Source organism: Phocoena sinus, chromosome 11, assembly GCF_008692025.1.
Source record: "Phocoena sinus isolate mPhoSin1 chromosome 11, mPhoSin1.pri, whole genome shotgun sequence".
NCBI classification, from domain to species: domain Eukaryota; kingdom Metazoa; phylum Chordata; class Mammalia; order Artiodactyla; family Phocoenidae; genus Phocoena; species Phocoena sinus.
In genome coordinates, this window is record NC_045773.1 from 70393378 (window position 1) to 70415178 (window position 21801).

The following is a 21801-nucleotide window of genomic DNA, read 5'->3' on the forward strand; positions in this document are numbered from 1 at the left end:
CTTAACTCTTAACAGTCGTTAATGCAACTATGGCAGAAATTAGAATCAGAGCTAGACCGGAGGCCAGGGAGGCTTTGAGATGAACTGATTCCATCTTATATAATAAGGTAAGATCCATTAACATAATCTTTTCAAGGTTCTTCCATGTTGTAGAATTCCTTTTTGTGGCTGAATAACACTCCTTTTTATGTATATGCCACAGTTTCTTTATCCATTTATGAGCTAATGGATATTTGGGTTGTTTCCACTTTTTGGTTATTATGAATAATGCTATGATAAACATTTGTGTACAGGTTTTTGTATGAACATATGTTTTCAGTTCTCTTCAGTATATACCTAGGAATGGTATATCCATTTCTGTATGACAATGGGTTATACAGAAACTCTCTGTTTAGCTCTTTAAGGAACTGTCAAATTGTTCTCCAAAGTTGCTGTACCATTTACATTCCCACCAGCAATGTGTAAGCATTCCAGTTTTTCACATCTTCACAAACAATTGTTATTATTTGGTTTTTTTGATTATAGCCATTCTAGTGATTGTGAAGTGGTATCTCATTGTGGTGTTGATTTGCATTTCCTTAATGACTAATGATGTTGATCATTTTTTTATGAGCTTATTGGCCACTTGTATATCTTCTTGGAGAAATGTCTATTCAAATCCTCTGTCCATTTGTTGTTGGAATATTTGCATTTTTGTTGAGCTTGAAGCGTTTCTTATATATTCTGGATACTAGACCCTTATCAGATTTGATTTACAAATATTTTCTCTCATTCTATAAATTGTCTTTTCACATTCATGATGGTACTGTTTTGCAGCACAAAAGTGTTTTGTTTTGATGAAGTCCAGTTTATCTGTTTTGTTTTTGTTTTTTGGTGGCTTGTGCTTTGGTATCATATCTTAGAAACCATTGCCAATCTTAGGCCACAAAGATGTTTTTTCTCTGTTCTCTTCTAAGCATTTTATAGTTTTAGCTTTTATTTAGGTCTTGGATTATTTTGAGTTAATTTTTGCATATAGTGAATGGTAAGTTTCCAAATTCATTCTTTTGCATGTGGATATACACTTTCTCAGCACCACTTATTGAAAAGACTATTCTTTCCCCCATTTAAATGACTGAACACTCTTGTTGATTTATGGTTTAATGAGATGTATGGGTTTATTTCTGAACTCTCAGTTTTATTCCGTTGGCCTATATATCTATCCTTATGCCAATACACACAGTCCTGATTATTGCAGCTTTGTAGTAAGTTTTAAAATGAGGAGGTGTGAGTCTTCCAACTTTATTATTCATTTTCAAGATTGTTTTGGCTATTCTGGGTCCCTTGCATTTCCATATGACTTTTAGATCAGCTTGTCAGTTTCCACAGTTTCCACAAAAAGGAGAGCTGTAATTTTGAGAGAGATTATGTTGAATCTATAAATCAATTTGCAGAGAATTGCTGTCTTAGCAATATTAAGTTTTCTGATCCATGAAAGTGGCATATCTTTTCCGTATATGTAGGTCTTCTTTAATTTCTTTCAGTGATGTTTGTAGTTTTTAATGCACAAGTCCTACACCTCTTTTGTTAAGTTTATACCTAAATAATTTTATTATTCTTGGTACTATTATAAATGGAATTGTTTTCTTAATTTCATTTTGGGTTGTTCATTGCTAGGGTATAGAAATAAAACTGATTTTTGCATATTGGTTTTGTATCCTGAAACTTTGCTGAATTCATTTGTTAGCTCTAAGTTTTTTTGGTTTGGGTGCACTCCTTAGTATTTTCTATATACAAGATCATGTTATCTGCGAATAGAGGTAATTTTACTTCTTCCTTTCCAATCTGGATGCCTTTTATTTCTTTTTCTTGCCTAATTGCTCTTGCTAGATCCTACAGTACAATGTTGAATAAAAGTGACAAGAGTGGACATGCTTGTCTTGTTCTCAACTGTAGGGGAAAAGTTTTTAGTTTTTTACCTTTAAGTATGATGTTAGCTGTGAATTTTTTATAGATGCTCTTTATCAGGTTGACGAAATCCCGTACTATTCCTAGTTTGTTGAGTGTTTTTATCATGATAGAGTGTTGGGTTTTGTCAAATGCTTTTTCTGTCACCTGTTGAAGTGATCATGTGGTTTGGGGGGTTTTTTCTATTAATATGGTGTATCATATTGATTTTCAAATGTAGAACCAACCTTGCATTCCTAGAATAAATCGCGCTTTGTCATGGTGTATAATCCTTTCTGTTTGTTCCTAGGTTCTATTTGCTAGTGTTTTGTTGAAGATTTTTGCATCTACATTCATAAGGAATGTTGATCTGTAGTTTTCTTGTGATCTCTTTGTCTGGTTTTTGTATCAAAGTAAAACTGGCCTCATAGAATGAGTTGGGAAGTATTCCTTCCTCTTCTGTTTTTTGGAAGAGTTTGTGAAGGATTGGTTTTAAAATTTTTTCAGCATTTGGTAGAACTCACCAGTGAAGCCATCTGGGCATGGGCTTCTCTTTTGGGAAGTTTTTTGATTACGAATTAAACCTCTTTACTTGGTATACGTCTGTTCAGATTTTCTATTTCTTCCTAAGTCAGTGTCAGTAGTTTGTGTCTTTCTAGGAATTTGTCCATTTCATCTGAGTTATCTAATTTGTTGGTGTACAGTTGTTCATAATATTTCTTATAATCCTTTTTATTTCATAAGGTCAGTAGTTCTCCTTCCACTTTCATTATTCCTGATTTAGTAACTTGAGTCGTCTTCTCTTCGTTTCTTGTCCAGTCTAGCTAAGGTTTGTAAATTTTGTTGATCTGGTCAAAGAACAACTCTTGGTTTTGCTGATTTTTTTTCTATTGTTTTTCTTTTCTCTATTTCATTTATTTCTGCTCTAATTTTTATTATTTCCTTCCTTCTACTTGCTTTGAGTTTAGTTTGCTCTTCTGTTTCCAGTTTCTTCAGGTGGAAAGTTAGGTTGTTAATTTGAGATCGATCTTTCTTCTTTTTTTTTTAAAATATAGGTATTTACTGCTATAAATTTCCCTCTAAGCACTGACTTTGCTGAATCACCTAAGTTTTGGTATGTTGTGTAATTATATTCATTCATTTCAAAGTATTTCTAATTTCTCTTGAGATTTCTTTTTCCTGTTTGTTATTTAGGAGTGAGTTGTTTAATTTCCACATATTTGTGAGTTTCCAAAGTTTACTTCTGTTATTGACTTCTAATTTCATACTATTATGGTCAGAAAACATACTTTGTATGATTTCAATCCTTTTAAATTTATTTAGACTTGATTATGGTCAAATATATGGTCTGTCCTGGAGACTGTTACATGTATACTTGAGAAGAATGTGTATTCTGCTGTTGTTGGGTGGAGTGTTCTATAGGTATCTGTGAGGTCTAGTTGGTTTATAGTGTTGTTCCTGTCTACTCTTTCCTTGCTAATCTTCCACCTACTTGTCCTATCATTTTTGAAAGTGGAATATTGAAGTCTACAACCATTACTCTTTGTTTATTTCCCCTTCAGTTCTATCAGTTTTTGCTGTGTTTTGAAACTCCGTTGTTAGATACCCATATGTTTATCATCGTTATATCTTCTTAATGGGTTGAGTCTTTTATCATTATAGAATGTCCTTTCTTTATCACTAGTAACAATTTTTGTCCTAAAGTCTATTTTGTCTGATATTAGTGTAGCTACTCCAGTGCTTTATAGCCAGTTTGCATGATTTATGTTTTCCCATTCTTTTACTTTCAGCCAACTTGTGTTTTTCAATCCAAAGTTTGTCTCCTAGAGACAGCATATAGTTGGATCATGTGTTTTTTAATCATTCTGCCAATCTCTGCCTTTTAATTGGAATGTTTAATCTGTTTACATTCAGTATAATTACTGGTAAGGTAAGATTTATGTCTTCCATCTTGTTATTTGTCTTCTACTTGTCTTATGTCTTTTTTTCTCCTCTATTCCTTCACTGTCTTTTGTTATATTAAACGAGTTAAGTTTAATTCCCTTGTCATCTCTTTTACTATATAATTTGTGTTATTTTCTTGCTGTAGGGATTACAGTTAGCATTTTAGTTTAAAACAATATAGTTCAGATTAATACCAACTTAATTTCAATAATATACAAAAACTGATTCTATATAGCCCCATTCCCTCCCGCCTTCTTCATATTGTTATTGTCATAAAAGTTACATCTTAATAAATGGTGTACCCGTCAACACAGGCATATAATTATTGCTTAATGAAGTTGTCTTCTAAATCAAATAGGGGAGGGGAAAGCCATTTTTCTTGAGTAAATACTCCTTGGATTGAATCAAGCCATTGGTTAATTTTCAGAGTTCTGAAAAAGTTGATTCTATTTTTGCCAGTTTTCTTGTTTCTTTTATGGAGGAGAGAATTTTCAGAGTTCTCTAACCACTTTCTTTTAAAATCACTCTCAATGTACTTTTAACTTGTATTTCCCTTAGATGAAGTTAAACATCTTTACTATGTTTATATTTCTTTTTGTGTGGGCTATAGGTATGTATTCTGTGACTGTATTCTATTAAGTATTTGTTTTCTAGTTGATTTGTAGGGGTTAGGGAAATGAGCCATCTGCCTTTGTATGAGCTGCAAAATTTTTCTTCATTTTGTGTTTTGACTTTTGTTTATGGTGTTTTGGTCATAAAGGGAAAAGTATCAGTCTTGTCTTAATTTATCCTAATGTGTCAGTTTTAATGTATCTATGAATTCTTTTATGGCTGCTAGGTTTTGTGTAATACTTTAAAGATTTTTTTCCTCTAAGATTATTTTAACTATTCCCCAATGACCTTTCAAGTATTTTTTAAAATAAATTTTATCAAAATATAATTTACATGCAGTAAAGTACACCTATTTAAATGATGAGTTTTGACAAATGTATACTCCCATGTAACCACTACCACAAACATGATAGAGAACATTTAATCACACCCAAAAGTTCTTTCAGGCCCCTTTAGAGTCATTCCCACTCTACCACCACCAGCAGCGCAAAATACTCTTGTTATTTTTTTTCCTTGTGTTTATATCTGTGATGATTTCCCCCTTGTCATTTATTTCATCCATCTTCTTGAGTAAAGTTAGCTAACACTTTATTTCATTTTACTTCAAAGAATAAGCTCTTTTATTTATGTATTAGTTATGTCATTTTTCTCCTTTAAAATTAACTAGCTATTTGAGTTAGATGCTTAATTCTTGTTAAGGGTGTGAATTTTCCTCTGACAACTTCTTTAACTGAATTCCAAAGGTTCTGATATGAAGCAGTCACCTCACCATGTCACCTGCATTTTCTTTGCTTTGTTTTTGTGTTTCTTACAATGAAATTTAGTTTAGTATTTTCATCTTAGCAGTTACTTTTATACCTATGACTCTGGTTGGAAGTCTATGAATACCAACCAAAGCAATGATAGAATTAATATATTTCTCCTTCCCTCTTCTCTTCTAGCCAATTGATTATCTTAGTATTTTCTTTTGTATTGTTAAATATACCTTTACTTCTGTCACGTTCTAAAAAGTTCAAACTACATTCAGACCAGGTTAAGTTTCTCCCAGAGGGGTGCTTTTTAGACCTAGTCTGCCCTTCCCCCACATTCTCCTGCCCTTCCCCCCCCCCCCCACCCGCAACCTTGCCTTCCCACCAGGCAAGTCCCCAGTCATCTTAGCCAGGGGAAATGAGGGCTTGGTTGATTGGTGGGCAGCTCCTGCCTCCCTAAGGGACAGAGTAAATTTAGGTTCTGTCACAGGCTGAGACTATCAGAGGAAGCTCAAAACATCCTGCCAGAGCTTCCTGAAAACAGCATCACTAGACTTACACAGTCCCTGCCTGTTCCTTCTCCGCAGATATCTAGACCAAGCTTAGGACCCTTCCAGATGGTCCAGATGGCCAAAATCTCTTTTTGCTTAGTTCTCCGTGATTATAAAAGACTGGGTTCCTGAGCACCTCATCTTCTCCATTTAAGTCTCTCATCTCAGTATGGGCAAATATTTTCAAACTGAACAGTTGAGAAGAAATCATGGCAGAAACCTTAAAGGGCCTCCTATCCCCAGGCTGGACTAGCTTTCATTTACACTTAACCATGGCCATACCCTTACCATTTATTCCTCCTCCCCTCACCCCCATGCCCTTTTTCCACTGGACTCATCCCAGGCTCAGAGTTCAGGCCAAAGGGAACAGAACTACCAGATGATCACCCAGTTGAGAAAGAGCCAGCTCTGGTAAAACTGATGTCTGCAAAGTTCTTTCATTTCCTGGTGCTTGAAAATCCTTTGTCCTGCCAAGGATTAAGCTTGGTATCTATTTCAGTTTCTGATCTTACTCCTGTTTCTTTTCAACTCCATCTCTCATACCCCATCTTTCCTGAATCTCCTTTAACTAATTATTATCCCCCTTCTCCCACCATATGTTGTTACATCATAAGATGTCACTTGTTTACAAGGTATAGAGCAGAAAGCAGAAGAGATTTCTAGACTCGAGCAAATGACTGTACTTTCAGGTATCCTGATAAAGGCAGGAAATACTTTTGAAGAAGTCTTCTTGATGCCCCTTAATTCAAACTGTGTGCAGTATTCTGACCAGGGAGGGAAACCACTTCCCCGCTAGCAAAACAGGCAGGAGATCATACAACACAAACTCTGGACCAGTGTTTTCAGTTCTTGGGCCATGTGAAGTCAAACTTGGGCCCTTTCCTTCCCCCTCAAGCATCAAGAGCTCATATATTATCATTTAGAGTTTATTTAGCCCTGTGATGTAATGGCAGAGGAACTAGCATGGGGGGGGCTTCCCCAGACACCTCAATCGTTCCAAGTATCACTTACCAGGTGAGAAAAGTCAAGATATTAGATCAGGTCCTAAAGACCCTAGTTGCTCTGATATCCTAAGGATCTAGGGCACAGACTGCGTGGATGGCTACACAGAACCCTGGGGATGATCTCTGTGAGTTTACAGGATGGTGAACAGCTTAGCTGGGTGGAATCTCACTATTAGGTGGATCCTGGGCTGGCTCAAAGGAGGCTCCTCCACTCTTGTCCCCTCCAGGGAAGATGACTGTGGCGTATGTCACAGGCTTGGAGCAGATCTCAGCCTTAGGAGGCAGAGGGGGCAAACAGGATGGGGCTGGGGGTGGGTATTTCCCTGACAGGGAATCAAGAGGAAGGTTGGTGTAGGTGTTATTGTCAAAGGAAGGTGGCGAGTCGAGCCTAACATATGGTACATCCGATGGCAAGTCAGCAGCCAGTCCAGAGTCACTGATGTGGTGGACCACTGAGGAGGGGGCCTGTAACAAAAGCAGGCAAATCAGGCAAAGATAAAATGCCTCCCTCTGCCCCAGTTCCCTTAGATGGGAAGCCTAGGACCAGACTGGATCTGTCTCTTCAATCCTGAGTATGTCAGTGGGCAAGAAGGCTTCACTTTGAAGATTTTCAAGCCCCGAGTTTCTCTACAAATCTGGGAAGGTGGATAGCAAGGTGGGAAGGTAGGAGACCATTGTTGCCAAGTTTACAGCATTTAGGAAGAGGGTTTGGACCTCTACTGGGTCCCAGTCTTTTCTCCACCTCATCATCCTGGGACTTCTCAGTCATTGTGGCAGAGGGAGGGTCTGGGGAATTTGGCTGAGGGCCTGCGGAGATCTCTTACCGAGCCTGAGACTCCACTGCTCTGAAATCGTCCACAGGCAGAAAGCCTGTTCCCTGGCAGGACAGAGGACAGAAGCACAGTCTGCTTCTTGTGCTGACTCAGTGCCCGCCTCACGCCCTTCAGAAACTTTGGAAACCTCTGTCCTAGCCTCCACCTTCCCCACTCCCACCAGCAAAGTTTTCCCCTTCCATCTCCCCAGCCCCCACCCTCAGCCAGCCCTAACTCTCCCCCCACCCACTTACTGCTTCCACAGCTCCCCTCAACCTGCCTCAACACTCAATCCATCTCCTGAAATCCCCCACCTCCTCCAGTCACCTGTCCCCAATCCCACTGTCTCACCCTCTCCAATTCCTGTTTCTCCCCAGGCCGCCTCCCACTGAATCTCTTTGCTCTCCTCTACCCCTCAGCCATGGGAATTCTAGGGTCTGGGGACCCTTACTGAAGCCCATCTGTAGGGGGAGCAGACCTAGATTCTCAGCCTTGAATTCAAGACTGGCTGATACAGGACCAGGGGGCCATTCTGAGATAGGCAGGTAGACAGTTACCTACCTTTCCTTTTGGCCATCACAGCAAACAGCACCACCGCCAGCACCAGCAGGCCCAGCAGGAGCACAGCACCCCAAATCAAGGGTCCGCTGAGAGACACAAAGGAGTAGGTGAGCTTAGCCCTGAACCTGGCACGGAGCTGCTTGCCAGGAATCCTAGAGAAGTGGCACAGAGGTGCAGTTCTTGGTGAGCCATGGTTGGAGAAAGATTTTTGGAATGGAATGAGGAGGACAGACTTAGGCAGGGCAGAGAGAGACACTATCAGGGTATCCTGGCTGGAGATCTGGGATGAAGGGGTCAGTGCTGAACTGGGATAGGGAAGTATGTCTGTCTGTCTGCCTGGTCAGAAATTCCCCAGGAGTGGGAAGAATCATAAAGTTTCTTTTCAGTTTAGTCTGGGGCTCTAAACAAGCCGTATCTTCACCACCACCCCTTTCCCAGCTACCCAAATAACAGTTTTTGTCAGTACCTCTTCTTATCTCGGCTGGGATCCAAAGGGCTGGCACTGCCTACAGGATCTGAAGAGGAGATGTCAGCCAGACTCCTGACCTGATGGGTCTCCTCGTCCTCCTCTTTCAGGCCGGGAGCTGAGTCAGAAGGAAATACTTAATGAAAACATACCCATTGTGGGCAGGGTTCAAGGGCCTATTGAGATCTGAGGGACTGGGGGAGTAGAGCTGAGGAAGGAGAAGTCCCAAGTAAGGAACACAAAGAAGCGGTGCTTGGGATATTCCTTAGGGGCCTCTCATTCTGGAGGTCAGGGAATGGCCTCTTTATGTCTTTATCTGGTTGTGAATATGCTCACTTTCCCCTTTACCACCAGCTCCCAACCCTCCCCCCCTGCATTTCTTCTCCACCTGCTCCCCCTGTACCCAGGCTGCTCAGACTATACAGAAACCCTAATGGGTAATCTGTGCCCACCTCCCTACCCAACCTCACTCATCTCATTGGAGACCTTGCTCCTGGCTCTCATCACTTGTTCTCCAAAGGGGCCTCAGCCCAGCCTGCTAGACCTCTCCACATACCTGCAACCCTGTGACCGCCCCTGCAGGCTGGCTGAGCCCCACCCCAAGCTCTGTGCTCAGGAGCTAAGGAACTTAGGGTCAGCCCTGTTGTGACACAATGCCAGCTGATCCTTGCTGAGAGCCTTGCTTGGACCCTGAGACTGAGTTTTGTGACAAGATTTCTGTCATCCCAGCGACATGCTTAACTTCTGTCTGTGGGACCCAGGGTTGGTTTCTCTGGGCCTGAGGATCTGCCTTGGGAACCCGGGCAGTCCTTCTAGACCCTCTGAGAGGAGAGTCTTGCCATGTTCTCAGAGATTCACCATTCCCACTACCCAACCCATTCCAATCCAGGAACTGGAGACGCTATGGCCCCAGTCTTGCTGCATATGTCCTGATCTCCTGGAGTTTTTTAAATCACCCACATCCTCCCTGGATACTGTGCTCTACCTGCCTGCCTGAACATCCATTCTCTACAGCTGTTGGGGTCCTCAGCACCTGCCCCACTGCAGGCACCTGTCTCCCTGCCACCTGTTCCCAGTGCATTGTCTTGTCACAGCTTGCCATTTAGGGAGTTGTAATCTTGAGTTACTAAACCTTAGTGTCAAGGAAGAAGGAGAACAAAGGATGACTAGAGTTAACAGAAGTATATTTATAATATAAATAATAATTGTGGACTCAAGGGATTCTAATGAGAGCTTAGTCCATCCTCATAATTAAAAGATGGAGAAAAAACTGAGAGAAGGAAAAATGCCTTTCTTAATTTCATTATTTTGGGCATTTGGCACAAATTACTTGAAAAAGGAAGACCTGAAAATGAAAACAATGTCAGCATCCAAAAGTGCAAGGTAGGACAGTTTCTGCTTCCTCAGGTAGCTGACCGTGTTCCCGACAGAGCACTTTTTTTTTACAATATCCTATTTTTATGGAAAATATTTAATACTTTAAAATGTACTTTCAATAAATATTTAGACATGAGAAAGTTATAGGCTGTGAAAATGAAACCTGTGAACGTAGTTTCTATACTGAAAATAGGGTTGAGAATATTAACTGTTCTCAACCCTATAATATTAACTATTGCTGACACTATTTTCTGTTTGTAAAACTGAATGAGTTGAAGGAATTCAGGCATTGAATGTACCCTGCCTGTAGGTGAGGCACATACTAGATGCTCAGTGAAGACCTATAAAATTAAATAAGATATAAATTCAATAGTTTTTAAGCTATCAGACTTGTTATTACAGCAATAAAAACCTGGAAGATGTAAAAAACTTAATTCCAGTTGATAGGTCTGAATTAAAACTTTGTTTAAAACATTTCTAAGCAAAATAATAGCATCAAGTATGTTGAAAATGCTGGACAAGGAGGCCAAGGCCCTGAGTGGGGAAAGAGAATTTGCCTTCCTGTGGGGAGACCCACTTGTGCGGGAGGGGAAAGGGGACTGCTATGTGGCTGGTTTATCTCAGACTTCTCACCCAGTTTGGTTTCCGTTCCCTGCAGAGCTGTCAAAAGGATATCTGCTCCCAATTCCTCCCCCACAAGGGCCCCTACCCACCAAGGACCCAAGAGCAGCTGGTGGGGCAGGAAGGCAGGTTAGAGCGGTGGTGGCCAGGCTGGGATAACTCACCTGCAGGGAGCACATCCAGACTGATTCTGTGCACAGTCTGGGGCCCTGAGATTCCCTCTACCACGCAGCCGTACTCTCCGGCATCCTCCTCCTGCAGGGTAACCATCTCCACCTGGAGCAGGCCGCCCCCCAGGTCAGTGAGAAATATACGGCTGCTGGCTGGGGCCCTGCGATCCACAGCTGACGACACCAAGGGCTGGCATCCCTCTGGCAGGAACCGGCACCACACCTTTCGAGCCTTGACATCCTGGAGTCGGTAGTGGCACTGCACCAGGATGGAGCTCCCCACAGGCGCCTGCAGCACCTCAGGGAGGCTGCCAGCCGAGCCCTGGCCTAGGGAAGGAACGTTGCAGGGATGTTGGACAGGGCACCTCCTGGCCCACCCACTGCATAGGGGCACAGGGATCTAGAGGTCCACCTTGTGGGCCTCCATGTTATTGTTGCCATGGTAATGCCAGTTATTCTTGGGCGTGGAGCGGGGTATGTGGGGACCCAGAGTGCAGCTCCTTCTGAACCTTACCTGCTAGTCCCAGGAACAGCAGCAGGAGCAGGTTGGGGCCCATGGCTGGGCAGGGAGATGTCAGCTCTGGGGCTTGCCTGGGCACTGACACAGCATTCCCCCGGGGGCAGGAAACTTTTGCCTCAGACAGTCACGTGGGGTTCTCAGTGACCATGGGCTGGGAAGCAGGCACTGGTGGGCCCCTCCATGGGTGGGGAGAAGGAGCTCTTCCAAGCCCTGGTTGGTTCAGTGCTCAGGAACAATCCCTGAGGGTAAGAATGGGCAAGGTAGGGTGAGAAGGCCCAAGGAAAAACAGAAGGCTGGGAGCCTGCCCACCCCTAAGGAATGAAGAGGGGGAGGAGGATTGTGACAACCAGAGAGCGTTAGAGAAAGGGGGAAGATGGTCCTCAGGGTATTCCAAATATAGAATCGGATGAGGCAGAGCTGTGAAGGAGGGAAGTATAGTGTCCTTCTCATGGCCCGAGGCCATCTTGATTTTAAATTCTGTGTGAGTGCCCCACCCAAGCTCTCAGGAGATCGTCCAGGGAGCCCCACCTTGATGGTGCGCCCTGGGCTGGCCTGTCTTCATTCCCTCAGATGCACGCTCCCTAGACACTTTGAGTGTGGACCACGTGCTTCAGTTCTAGGATTTGCGTTATTGCTTTGATAATTAGTTGGATATTGAACCTCATGTATTCATCTCATCTTCATAGCTTTTCTCTCTCAGTTTCCATCTTTTTGTTCTGATTCCTAGAAGATATCCTCATCTTTTTCTTCCATCCCTTCTCTCCTTGTCCTTCAGATTTTTATCCCTTAGTGCTTTTAATTTGCAAGACTTTTTATTCTCCAAGCATTTCTTATTTACAGCATATTATTTTTGTTTCATGAATGCATTATCCTCTTTGTTAGGAGACAGTTCTCTATGGACATTTTCGGGCCTTCCCAGGAAAGGGCACTCACCAAGCTTTGTTCCAGGGCGATTGAAGAGCAAACATGCCTTGGGAGTTAGAGACAGTGTGTCAGCTCCAGAGAGATTTGCTTCCATCCTTCCCCTCCCTCCCTGGAGAAGGTTATTTCAAGTTCCAGAGTGAAGACCTCTCTGTCTCTCTCTCTGTCTCTGTCTCTCTCTCTCTCTCTCCAGAGAGGAAGAAGGGCCAACGTGCCAGATGTTCTATATAAGTTCCAAGTCTCATAATTTGGGGTTCCTGTCCTATGACACAAACCCACTCCCTGCACAGGGAACATCTGGCCCTCATTCACGTCACCTTGTGCAGAACTGGGGTTTGGGGATCCTGCATGGAATGTGAGTAATAAACCTGCTGACACCGGGGGAGCACCAGTGCTCAGAGAGACAGGAGCAGTCAAGGTGGGGATGGCTGGGACGACACACTGCTCTGACCTAGATGGTCACACCTGGAAAGGGGCATGAAAAAGCCACGCTCCCTCCCTCCTCTGTCCTCTTTTCTCTCCTCCTCCCCTCTCTCTTCCTCTCTCCTTTCTCCAGGAGCAAGGGAGTTGAGAATGGGAAACTGGGAGCAGGAGCCCGAGAAAGCCGGCTTCTGCGTTAAGCTGAGCCTCATGGACATAGTGATGGGGTGACCAGCTGTCCCTGTTTACCTGACACTGGGGGTCTTTCCAGGAGACAGGACCTTCAGTGCTAACACTGGCAGAGTCTCCGGCTAACTGGACAGATGGGTCTCCCCAGTGAGTGATATGGAAGTACGTATATCTGTCCTGCCAGCATGTATCAGGCTTTCTTTGATTTCCTTACAAGAAAATTATTTTCACACTAACAAGCCATGTGGGAGCGTTGTGTGAGGAGGAGACCTCTCTTCAATATTTACTGAGTGCCTAAAACAGATATGGTAGGTGCTGGGTGTCTAGGACAGAGGTGGCCAGGATCCAGGGAGGTGTCCTATCACTTGGCATTAGAGAAGAGGAAGGAAGCCAGCGCTTATCCAGGACCTACTATGTGCCAGACATCTGGCCAGGACTTTAATGTTATTCCTTTCAATTGCATAAAAACCCACCAAAGTAGAGTTGTTTTGTTTTGGTTTGCTGTTGGGTTTTTTGTTTGTTTTTACATGCGAGGACCCTGAGGCTCAGAGGAGTTAAGGAATTTGCTTAAGTTTTCTTAGTAGGAGGCAAACTTGAAATTGGAAAACCCCTTCTGTTCAGTGTGCACTCCAGAGAGTCCAAGGCAGGGGACCCCGATGGCAATCTGAATCCCAGGGTAGATGTCTCTGACATGGCGGAGCAGGCAGGAGAAAAGGCTGAGTTCCCAAGGGGAGGAAAGTTCCAGCGGCACTCCATCACCAGGCACATCCTGGAGCCTCCCCTTCCATCTCATCACTCTTGGTGCCCAGACGGGGCGGGAGCGAGGGAGGTGCAGGGGGCTCAGTTTGGGCTCTGGTCAGCCTTGGCTCCTAGACTGTGCCTGTGTCTGCAGGAAGGAGACGACTGCCCCAGGACCCGATGGGGAAGTTTCATGTGCCGCTGAGTCAGAGACACCAGGGAAACACAGACTGGACCAGAGTCCTGGAGCTGGGGACAGAGACAGCGGAGCAGCCTAAGCAGGGAGTGGGTGAGGCAGGGCTGGGGCAGGACTGCAATTAGGGGAGTGATGTGTTGACATGAGGCTGGAACACAGGACTGCATCAGGGGCTCCTTCCCAGTGATTCAAAACCCCAGGTACCCACACCCAGCTTAGGAGGCAATGCAGCCCCGTGTGGCCATGGCCAGAGGGGCTCCTGGGCTTCCACCTCCCTGAGGCCCAGGACAGAGAACCTGAGGATGTGGCCAACTTGCTTCCTCCTCTTCGGGGCAACCCACCCTCAGGGTAGTGTCCATCCCATTCTCCTCACTCCACCTGGCGTGTGTGTGTTGAAGAGAGAGAGAAGGTTCCCTGAGCTGCCTGGCACTCTTCCCCACTTGCTTCCTCAAAGCGTTTCTCAAACGGTTCCTTCTGACTGCTCTTCAGAATTGCATCATCCCCCACGCCTTCTGCACTCCCCGTACTCCTAACCATCTGACTGACTGACTTACTCTGTTTGTCTGCTCTCTTCCCACTAGAACATGGCTCTGTGTGGGCAGAAATCTTTGCTTGTTTTGTTCACTGATATGTCCCCAATGCCTAGACTAGTACCTGGCCCAGAAAATATTTATTGAATAAATATACAAATAAATGAGCAGGATTGAGCTAGAGCGAAGGACACCTTGAACGCCAAGTGAAAGTAGGATTTCCAGGCTCTACGAGGGACTTTGGGTAAATCCTTTCCCTTTTGAGCCGCAGTTTCCCTTCCACAGGATAAGGGGCTTGCACCAGTAGTCCCCAGCTCTGGTTCACTGCACTCTGCAACCCAATCCCTTGCCATTTCTCCGGAGGCGGAGTAACATGATAAAAGCAAACCTCTAGGTTTGCTAGAGGTTTGAGTCAGCTGGGAATTGGATGGACTTAAGGAGGGTGGAGGGAGGAAGGGGGCCTGGGGCAGGGGGCCCAGCAGTAATCCTAGGAAACTGATGGACAGGAGGCAGGAGGAAGAGAGGAGAGGATGCTAGAGAAATTCCACAGGAGGAGGCAGGGCTTGGTAATCAGATCTCTGGGAGGGAGAGAGAAGAATAAAAAGATTGGCCAGTTTGGAGCCTGTGGGAATGGAGGGACATGATATCCTAAAACCCTAGGCCCCAAGGAGTCAGACCTTTTATCTTTTCCTCATCTGAATTCACTCTCCTAGCCCTGTAGCAAAAGAGACCTTCATGACGCCCTAAACCATCAGTTAAGCATGAAGTCTTGGATTTATTTGTGAGAGTGTTTAATGTCCAATGTCCAGAAGTTGGTAGATGTCCTTCCCACCTCCCATGTACACACACACACACACACATGCACACACACACACGTGCACACGCACACACATGCACACACGCACAAATCCCTGCTTCCAGGGGCCAAGAGAAGCAGGGTACAGGCAGAGTGGCCTTTTGCGAAAGCAGAACCAAGAGACTTGGTGGCCAAGGGGCAGGTGTGCAGCAGGCTGGGGTGGTCCGTGCAGACCTCTCCTGGGCCTCTCCTCCACCGTGGGTCCTCCTCTCACGTGTCTCTCAGCTCTGCAACAGCCAGAGTACTCACTTGGCCCCTCTCAGCACCACCTCACCAGCCCCCAGCGGCCACCGTGCTCTCCAAGCTCACCTGTCAAGGTTTGGAGCTGGTAACCTGGGTCATGGCCACAGTCCAGCCCACTGGCATGGGGTGTCCTCCGTTTCTGCCCATGCCAGGCTGCAGCCCAGAGAGCGCTGGCTGCCAGAAGCTTGCTGAGAAAGATGCAGGCCAGGAGGAAAAGGATGGAAATGGGTGGGAAGGGGCTCTCCTCTTCAGAAAGGTTCCTTGGAGAAAAAAAGAGGACATGTGGGAGGCCATGAGGGGACCCACAGACTGGAATCTGCCCTCAAAGAAGGAATGGGGAGACACGAGGAGCTCCGGGGGCTGAGGATATCTCCCCATCCAGCACCATCCCTGGATGAGGCTTTGCGGGGCTTGGGGGAACCTGTAGTCAGGAGACCTGAGTTCCAGGCATGGATCTGCCTGCTGACTGCTTTTAAACAATTACCTCCCTTGCTGAGCAGTTTTCTGCATGATGGTGTGGTATGGTGTGTGTGTGTCTGCATGTACATGTGCACTTCATGGTTATACTCACAGTGTTTAAACACCAATCAAGAACCAGTCGGAACTGATTCTGGTCCCATCAGGGAAGCAGGGGTCTGAGGGTACCAGTTTTGTACTAAAATACTCAAAGTTTCATTGTTGCTGAATTGTGGAGATGTCTGAGGGCTGCCAGGGGAGGGGGTGGGAGGCCGACCACTCAGCAGTCTTGGAGCAGCAGCTACTTACAAACTGTTAGGGAAGTTTTGCAATATTTTAACAACTGGCACAGTCATACCAACACACACTGGCTGGTTGCAGGGGTGTTTAGACAAGATCACATGCAGACACTTTAGTGTCTCATTGCCTTGGAATTTGTACTTCTGGCACGTGCCACCCCCCAGCTGCCATCCCATGCCTTGGCTCTGCAGGGTGGAGGTCTGCCCAGGGATTTTAGGAAAGACTTGTCACTATACCTGGAGATGCTGTGCTCCACCTGGGCATCCTCAAAGCGCTCGGACTCCTCAGGGATCCAGAGATCTCCAGGGTCCTGGTAATCAAGGGGGTCTGTGGGAGACAGAGCCTGTGAGCTTCTAGCCCCCCTCCTTGATGCCACAGTGGGGAGAACCTCTCTGGGTGGGGTGAGGCTCTCTGGGACATGGCCCTGGGTGGATCAAGTTGTTAACCTCTCTGAGCCTCAGTTTCCTCACCTGTAAAGTGGGGCAATTAGGAACACCTTCTTAATAATAGTGTTGCAGGATACAGGGAAAGCATCCTGTGTAGTGCCCATCCCCTCACAGGAGCTCAGTAACTGCAACTCCCACCCTCCCATCACACAGGGTCTTTAGGAAGATCAGACGAAATCATGGGTGTTTTTGAAAGTCCTGTGTGAACAGTCAAGCTGCCTGTACCAGCTATGGCTTACTGTTACTGTTGTTGTTGTTATTCTTTTCCTGCTGTTCTCTTGGGAGTCAGCTGAGCCTTAGACCCTGATAGGGCTGAAAATCTGTGTGTCCTCGCCCCCTACTCTCATGGGGGTAGGGTTTGGGGTCTAAGGCAGGCGGTGTCCCCTACCCTCCCCACCTTAGACAAATGTTACTTTCAACCTTCATTTCCATGATAAGGGGCCATGTTGGAGAGAGGAGTTGGACAAGGGGAGAGTCAGAAAAGGGATACGTAACCTCAGATTTATTCTCCTTTGGGACACAATCACGTTCCGGAGACACAGACAGAAAGCTTTCCCGAAGGGCATCCCCTGTGCAAGCTCAGGGATGAGAAGGACCCCACCATGGCGCATCTCACCTAGTCAAGCCTGAAATGAGGATCCTGAGCAGTTAGTAGCAGGAGGCTGGGGCAACGACTGTCACTGAGCCCCAAGCAATTTTAACTCTGTCATGTCATTTGTGTCTCATGGGAGCCCTGTGGGGTCAGCAGCACAGGCACCACGACCTCCATTTCAAGATGGGGAAATGGAGGCCCAGAGAGGAGAAGCACGTTGCCCAGGGTCACAGCAGTGTTCCTTTCTAGGGTTGTTTCTCTGTACCAGGTTGGTGCTTAATCTATGTTGGTAGGTCCGTTGGGTGGTTGGGTGAAGGAATAGATGAATGTCCTCCTACTCCTTAAAGACCACCTCAGTGCTCACATCCTAACCAGATGCCAAATGGATAAAGCTGTTTGGGGGAAGCAGGACCACAGCTAGCTCATAAGGTGCCTTGGGCAAATTAGAGAACTGTACCCTTCCTGCAAGTGATGCAGTCCTCCACCAGGGAGCACAGCCTGGAGAGAGACAGCAGGGCTGGATTGTGACCCCCTTGTGCAGTTAGCAACCTGCACAACTATCCACAGTGACCCTGAGTTGACCCTGAGTTGTGGGGTGGGGAGGGACAAGATCCACACTGTGGGATCTCCCAGGGTCCCCAAAAGCCCTGAGGGTGGTCTTGTGCTCAGATACTAAAGACGACCCCAGGCCCAAGGGCAGGCCAGGGTGCAGTCAGCTGCCCACTCACCAGCCAGCACCTCCACCAGGACCTTCCTGAGGGTGTCGGCCTCGCTACCATGGAGACTCTGGCACTGATAGAGGCCAGCGTCGTGGGCTTGAAGATTCCGCAGAGTAATGGTGAGTGTGCCACCCAGGGCATCATCCATGATGGCCGTGCTCCCATTGTGCCTCTTCAGGAAGGACAGCAGCCACGAGGGGTGAGTGCTGACCACCTGCTGGCACAGGCCCTCTTCACCCAGCTGGCGGCACCAGGCTTTGCGTCTCCCCCAGTGCTTCAAGGAGTTGTAGGGGCAGGAGACCCTCAGGGACCGGCCTGCCATGCCCTGGAACACCGTGGTGTTGTGGGCTCGGGATAGCTCTGGGGAGGAGACATTCATTCACTTACCGAGTGTTTATTGAACACCTACTATGTTCAATGAACAGAAGAGACAGCAATCCCACACTTAAGGAACTCAGGCCTTTACACAGGTTGGGAGAAGGTGGTATAACCCAGGTATGTGTTTATAGGAAGCTGGAAACCAGGAAACCCGGGTCCTGGATCTGGCTTTATCACCATTGGACTTGCTGGACATCTTTAGAGAAATAACTGACCCTCTCTGGGCCTATTTCCAGAGACATTTGGTCTTGAAGTTCCCTCCAGTCCTAGTACACTCATGTTCTTCCTGTCACATGAAATCAAGCCCTCCCCTCTCCCACTCCATCTCAAGAGAGCAGGGCCAGTGGCCCTCTCAGGCCTTGGGCTGGTCCCACGTGGGGCTGGGCACCCCCTCCCCACGCCCTCCATCCTTGCTTCCTTTGCAGCTGCCCACGCTCATACCAGCACTGCATTCTCCTCTTTCTGACCTTTAGCTTCCAGCTTCCCTATTTCTGTGCCTTTGTTCCCCTTTCAGGAGGGATGCGTCTCAGAACTATTTTGGGAGAGACATGAGGCTGCTATTTTAGGGACCCTCCTTGGGGTGGGCTTAGAGTGCCAGTCTATTGCCAGGGCAGGGGCTATAAGAGAACCACCCAGCGCCCTCTGCCTCAGCCTCCCCTCTCTTCAACCACATCTTCAACCACATGGTGACAGAAACTTGTAAAAAGGATTGGGGAGCTGGTGGCCTGTCTTTTGGAACCAGAAAGACCTGGTGAGCAGTGCCCCCTCCATACTACCCAGTCCATCCCTCTGCCTTTGGGCAGGCCAATGCATCCCCCTTCCCTTACTCCACCTCCAGCCAAGAAGCTCCAGCTCCATTGGAACAGTCTCTCCTCTCACCCAGGTATGCCTATTGCTCTGGGGGAGCAAGAGGCACCCTTCCCCAACGAGAAAAGGCCGTCATGTGCAAGAATCTGGGATGCCAGTCTCCCCAGCTCAATCACAAAATCTTCAGCCCCTTCACCTCCCATCCAGGGCTGAGGACAAGAGGACCTTCAGAGCACAGGAGGGGCACCCCAAAGATGCATATTGCCAGTACCAGGTTCTTTTCTCCCTCCCACGCTGCTACTCTTCTGGGGCTAGTTAAGTGGTTCATCATTTTAGGGGCTCTTACCAGTGCCCCCCAAAACTTCCCCCAACTACTAGCTAGTGCCTGAGATGCCACCATCAGAACTCCTTCCCTTTCTAGATGTCCGAATCCACCAGCCTCTGACACTTCCACGTACATGAAGAATCTGATGCTGGGGAGAGAGGGAGATGATGAAGAATATGGGGCACAGTGAGAAGAGGGGGTGCAGGACATGCCGAGAATTTCAGCCATCTTCACACTTTGGCTCAGTGCTCCCTACCCACCCACCCACTTGCCATATACTCAAGGAAGGAGAGGGAAAGAAGGCAGCGGAGGGAGGGAATCCTACCTGTGACAAAGAGCAAGATGAGCAGCCCAAGAGGCTCCATGTCACCCTTCCCTTGTGGAGGACAGACGTAGGGTGCCTTGTGCAAGATCTCGTCTTTCCCTTGAACTGCAGAAAGGAGAGGGTCAGGCTCGTCAGGCGCTGCCCACAGGAACCAGCTCCTGGAGGTTGAGTAATCATCAGAACTGGGATCTGGCTTTATGATTCAAGGAGGGGGAGTGGGGTGGGGGAGGGGAGGAGAGGAGGAGCCACCACTGCAGCCCAGCAGCGCGGTGCTGAGGATCCCAGACCTCCAAGAGGACAGCCCACTGTCCTGCCTGTACCAGCCTTCTCATGGTTTAGAAGACTACCCTTTCTCCATTCAATTGCCTTAGTATCTTTATTGAAAATCCCTTGACATGTAGGTCTACTTCTTGACTGTCTACTCTGTTCCATTGATCTATGTGTCTATCCTTTTACCAATATCACCCCATCTTGACTACTCTCTGTAGCTTTATAACAAGTCTTGAAATCAGGTGATGTGAGTAATCCAACTACATTGTTCCTTTCCAAAATGGTTTTAGCTGTTCTAGTAATTTTGTTATGTAAATTTTAGACACTGTATGTCAATTTCTCCCCCCTACACTCTCCCCAAAGCCTGCTAGGCTTTTGATGGGATTACACTGAATCTGTAGCTCGATTTGGAGGGAACTAGACATCTTAACACTATTGAGTCTTCCAATCTGTGGACATATTTCTTCTATGGTTTCTCTCACCAATGTTTTATAGTTTTCGGCATACAAATCTTGCACATATTTTGTTAAATTTCTATCTAAGTAGTTCATGATTTTGGTGCTATTTTAAATGTTTCTAGCTTTCTGTATCTTAGGCAGAAGCAGAACTCAGAAATCCCATGAATCTTTATCTTACTTTCTGTCCCACTTATGCTCCATTCTGACCTCTTCTTCTCACATCCTTCCTACCTGAGAAAAGCATATTTTTTATTCCTCTAAGCCTCATAGCAAAGGGTAGGCACCAAGAAATCTTTGCCAATTCACGCGTATGAATTCACAGCATGTGCACATCAAACTCTCTCTTCCCTTAGCTTGTGCTAATCTATAGTTCAATCCCCTAATTCTCATGTCTGAGCATAGGAACATTTCTGCACCACCCCACTCCGAAGCACAGGGTCCTTCCTTTCCTTTTGCTAAATGTGAGTCCAAAGATACCTGCCACTTCACACTTGGGCACAAAGATCTTTTCCCCTCTATTACATCATTCCAGCTGAATGCCATCATTCACGTATGCATGCATTTATTCAACTACCATGTATGTGCTGGAGAACTCAGGTCTCTTGGAGCCTCAGTGTTCCTGGATACGGTGGTGACCATTGCTGAGGGGAGCCCTAGAACCAGAGGCATGACTGGAAACATGACATACTCCTGATGTCTAACTTTGGCTAAGACTTCACAGCTGCTGCGTAATCCCTTTCAGAATGTCTGGAAGTTTCCTAGTAAACTGCCTATAGCAGCTCTTCCAAATCGTCACTATCCTCAAATACACAGCTCTACTCCCCCTCCTTCCCTAGAAATAAATCAACATATGTGATCATCCTCACCCTCTTTCAGATTCTGTTATCCTCCTATCCCCACTCTCGCCCACCTGGGCGGCCAGAGAAGTACAAGAGTCCGGTCAGGACCATGGCCAGCACCCAGACAGGCCCTGGGATGGGAAAGGGTGTGGCTGCCAACAACTGGCAGGGAGATAAGCTTCTTGAAACTGAAACAACTCAAACTCTATCCAGGCACACCATCAGCCCAACCTGGGAAATCCCTTGCCCAGCCCTGCCTGAGAAGTGGGCTTGAGAGAGTGACTTTTGGTACCCACTCCACCCCTAGCTGGCACCACCAACCACAGACATTAGAGCCTACAAACATCATCTGCTGCTAAGCAGCCACTTAAGATTTCCTTTTCCCACTTCCCTCTTTGGTCCCGTCCTGCTTTTGCTCTATCTCATCTTCCTGGATCCAAACCCCTGCCTTCCACCCCCAAACTCTCTCTCACTTCTGAT

The 21801-nt window shown here is 46.3% G+C and overlaps 2 protein-coding genes across 3 annotated transcripts; both read right to left on the minus strand.

Annotated features, from left to right (window-relative positions):
- Window positions 1-6692: 6692 nt before the first annotated feature.
- Window positions 6693-11404, minus strand: TREML1 (triggering receptor expressed on myeloid cells like 1). 2 transcript variants are annotated; one of them, XM_032649071.1, is made up of 6 exons: window positions 11308-11404; window positions 10788-11120; window positions 8626-8743; window positions 8160-8245; window positions 7611-7663; window positions 6693-7251 (listed from the first exon to the last, which is right to left on the minus strand). In XM_032649071.1, the coding sequence occupies exons 1-6, from the start codon at window positions 11348-11350 to the stop codon at window positions 6937-6939; spliced, it is 948 nt and encodes a 315-aa protein (XP_032504962.1). In that variant the 5' UTR covers window positions 11351-11404; the 3' UTR covers window positions 6693-6936. The 2 variants fall into 2 exon arrangements, with proteins under 2 accessions (XP_032504962.1, XP_032504963.1); XM_032649072.1 differs by lacking the exon at window positions 7611-7663 and having other exon boundaries at window positions 7069-7251.
- Window positions 11405-15145: 3741 nt separating this feature from the next.
- On the minus strand, window positions 15146-19897 carry TREM2 (triggering receptor expressed on myeloid cells 2). The gene is made up of 5 exons (XM_032649599.1): window positions 19755-19897; window positions 17929-18279; window positions 16399-16489; window positions 15473-15666; window positions 15146-15390 (listed from the first exon to the last, which is right to left on the minus strand). The coding sequence occupies exons 1-5, from the start codon at window positions 19792-19794 to the stop codon at window positions 15374-15376; spliced, it is 693 nt and encodes a 230-aa protein (XP_032505490.1). The 5' UTR covers window positions 19795-19897; the 3' UTR covers window positions 15146-15373.
- Window positions 19898-21801: the final 1904 nt, after the last annotated feature.

Coding starts and splice junctions, on each gene's coding strand:
- TREML1 (XM_032649071.1), bottom strand. CDS start 11,350: ATGGGCCCCAACCTGCTCCTGCTGCTGTTCCTGGGACTAGCAG. Junction 7,664..8,159: donor TGTGATGGCCAAAAGGAAAG/GTAGGTAACTGT, acceptor CTGTCCTGCCAG/GGAACAGGCTTTCTGCCTGT. Junction 7,252..7,610: donor GCAGTGGAGTCTCAGGCTCG/GTAAGAGATCTC, acceptor CTTTTGTTACAG/GCCCCCTCCTCAGTGGTCCA.
- TREM2 (XM_032649599.1), bottom strand. CDS start 19,794: ATGGAGCCTCTTGGGCTGCTCATCTTGCTCTTTGTCACAG. Junction 16,490..17,928: donor CCTGGTGGAGGTGCTGGCTG/GTGAGTGGGCAG, acceptor TGTCTCCCACAG/ACCCCCTTGATTACCAGGAC. Junction 15,667..16,398: donor GTGGAGCACAGCATCTCCAG/GTATAGTGACAA, acceptor TTTTTCTCCAAG/GAACCTTTCTGAAGAGGAGA.